At 41.0% G+C, this 2,896-nt stretch overlaps 1 protein-coding gene across 1 annotated transcript; it reads right to left on the bottom strand.

The window, feature by feature from the left end:
- On the bottom strand, positions 1–2,532 carry LOC106406485 (FAM10 family protein At4g22670). The gene is made up of 10 exons (XM_013847162.3): positions 2,308–2,532; positions 2,002–2,059; positions 1,765–1,926; positions 1,529–1,697; positions 1,388–1,452; positions 1,161–1,301; positions 963–1,079; positions 520–882; positions 339–396; positions 1–249 (listed from the first exon to the last, which is right to left on the bottom strand). Exons 1-10 carry the CDS (start codon positions 2,415–2,417, stop codon positions 149–151), a joined length of 1,344 nt encoding a protein of 447 aa, XP_013702616.2. The 5' UTR covers positions 2,418–2,532; the 3' UTR covers positions 1–148.
- Between the last annotated feature and the right edge of the window lie 364 nt (positions 2,533–2,896).

Genomic DNA, 2,896 nt, shown 5'->3' with positions numbered 1-2,896 from the left:
TAGTCCATAAAAAAAAAGAGTAAATAGTTTTGTCTTTTGTTCAAATTTCTCTGACAAAGAAAACGCCAATTAAAAAATATTCCACGTCTCATCTAATGAAGTTAAACACATAAATTGCAAAAGACAAAAGCTCCTTGTTTTGTTTCTTCTACTTAGGTGCTCCTCCGAACTTGCCCATCATTTTAGCAATCACTGGAGCCACCTTTGGATTCGCCTGATGCTTCGCCAGATTCGCAGGGTTCTTCATCACTGTTTTAACACAAAACAAAATACATTAAAACTCAAAACAATTCAAGTAGAACAACACTAACTGTAATTTTTTACACAAAGAGTCATACCATCTTGAAGAGCAGCCATGACTTCTGGGTCGCTAAATGCCGTCATTAGCTCAGGATCCTGCTCACACAATATAAACCAGTCTCACAATATCAAAACCCTTCCTTGCTGTACAAGAAATTAGAACTTTACTATGCAAAAAAAAATCAGAACTTTGCTAAATTTGCATATGGCCACACTTACATTCAATATTTTGCTGAAGTCAATACCACCCGGCATACCACCTGCACCTGCACCAGCACCACCAGCACCTGCACCACCACCACCGGGCATGCCTCCTCCCATTCCAGGCATGCCTCCTCCCATTCCGGCAGGCATGCCTCCTCCCATTCCGGCAGGCATACCTCCTCCCATTCCTCCAGGAAAACCGCCGGGCATACCTCCCATTCCTCCAGGAAAACCGCCGGGCATACCTCCCATTCCTCCAGGGAAACCGCCGGGCATACCTCCCATTCCTCCAGGGAAGCCACCTGGGAATCCGCCAGGGAAACCACCTCCTCTGCTTGATGATGATTGTTCCTCTTTCTTAGCTTTATCATAGGCAGCCTTACAGAACAGAAAAAGAGACCATGAATAAGCGCCAACAGAGAAAAATAGCCAACTCATGGTGTCTAATAAAAATCTACCTGTGCTTCAGCGCGGCGACGTTGTCTATCACGGGCAGCCTTCTTCTCATCTCTTTCCTTGCGTAGTCTATCATACTTCCTACGGTGCTCCTCTAGCTTATGAGCATTAGGCTCAACCTACAAATTTCAAAATGTGAGCAATAGACTAATGGATTGTTCATGAGAATTCAAGAATCAGCAGATAAGACAGAAAAATACCTTTTTGAGCACTGCGCTAATTTCCTCATCATAGTCTATGGTAGATGCAAGGTGAAGGTCTTTTGCAGCCTCTGCCCACTCTCCAAGCATGGCGTGAGCCATACCTCGTGCCTTGTATCCCTTGGCAGAGTCAGGATTAATCTGCCATCTCAAAAACACACAGAAACATTAAATATAATCATCACTAGAAAAAAAGAAGTTCCTGAGGAAATAATAGATCACTGTACCTCCAATGCAGCGTTTGCGTCTCTAATAGCAGCGTTTGGCTTCTTGAGCTTAATGTAGACACTGGCTGAAACACACAAATACAGACAAATTAGGTAAGGAAAAAATCATTTGATGGAAGTTAAAAAAGAACTTGTACACACCTCTGTTTCCATACATAATAGCTGATGTAGGATTCAACGTTATTGCCTGGGTCAAATGCTCAATTGCTTCATCAAGCTTTCCTTCAGAGAGAGCCTCCATGGCCTTGCCCTTGGCTTCTTGAGATGCTTCTCGGTTCTCGTCAGTCACTTCCACTGATGAATCTCCCATCTATTACCAAAAACCAAACGAGTAAGTAAAATGAAAGCTGAGGTTTGGTTTGCTAAGTTAATATTACTTTCTGAGGAGGATCATTATCAGGCTCAACAGTGTCTCCTTCAAGCTCAACATCAGATTCAACAATCTCATCCTCTTCTTCTTCCTCAACCTCCACGGTGGGTTTTGGCTCTTCAGTTTCTTCCATGTCATCATCACTATCTTCTTCCACAACGAAACTCTTCTGTAAAACAGAAACAAAGTCAATCAAGTACAAAACATAAAACGAGTTTCGACCAAACATGATAATGGTTATTACCTCTTTGGTGTCTTTGTGTTCTTCACTAGCAGCAGCAGAAGGTAGCTTAGCACCAAGACTGAAACCAACAGATTCATCAGAAACAGAACACTCTTCAAATCAAACAAGTAAGCAAACATAAACCCACAACTTTCACAAGTACAATATAATAGCCTCACAGATTAAAGACAGGAACTTTATTCAACAAAAGTCAATGCTTTATGAATCTCAACCACGACATATACGAAATAAAGCTTAAGAAAGACGATTAGATCGATGTAAACGAGGAGAGAGAGAGAGAGAGAGAGAGAGGGGTTTTAAAGGTACCTCTGGAGATACTCGCGGAAGAAGGAGAGAGAAGGTGTGGAGAGAAGGGAAGGGTCAGACTTGCATTGATCGATGAAGACCTTTAGTTCACTTAGCTTCGTCGCGTCCATCGTTTTGCCAAACTTTTTTACGATCGGCTAGAGAGAGAGATAGAGAGGGAGGAGGAGACAAAAGATTGTGTGTGTTTAGGTCTGAGTGTTGTTTTTTAAGTCTTGTCGAGTCCATCGTTTGACAAACTTTATCTTATCTTATTGGGCCACCACTATCTAAAGCCCATTTTACTTTCTAAGCCGATTTATTCACCTTCTACGTCGTCGTATTAGCCTGATTTAGCAATGGAATTTAACTAACACTTCATAACAATTGGAATTCATATGATATTTGATGTGTCAACCACCTATTTTGAAATTTTATATGCATATATGAAATCACATAAAATTAATTTTTCTGAGTTAAAATATAAAAGAACATAACGATGACGTTACCTGCAACCAAGCCGAATACAACCACTGATGCAAAAATATTGTCTCTGATCGCCAAAAAAAAAACTGCAGAAAAAATTAGCCAAGCTGTAATTTTTTAGAAAATC

This window comes from Brassica napus, chromosome C3, assembly GCF_020379485.1.
Source record: "Brassica napus cultivar Da-Ae chromosome C3, Da-Ae, whole genome shotgun sequence".
NCBI lineage: Eukaryota > Viridiplantae > Streptophyta > Magnoliopsida > Brassicales > Brassicaceae > Brassica > Brassica napus.
Note: the sequence above shows the minus strand (reverse complement) of the source record. Positions and strands in the feature narration are given on the sequence as shown.

Excerpts from the sequence above, each read along its gene's own strand:
- LOC106406485 (XM_013847162.3), bottom strand. The coding sequence starts at position 2,417 with ATGGACGCGACGAAGCTAAGTGAACTAAAGGTCTTCATCGATCAATGC. Across the intron at positions 1,453-1,528 it reads TATTATGTATGGAAACAGAG|CCAGTGTCTACATTAAGCTC; the intron begins GTGTGTACAAGT and ends TGTGTGTTTCAG. Across the intron at positions 397-519 it reads ACTTCAGCAAAATATTGAAT|GATCCTGAGCTAATGACGGC; the intron begins GTAAGTGTGGCC and ends TTGTGTGAGCAG.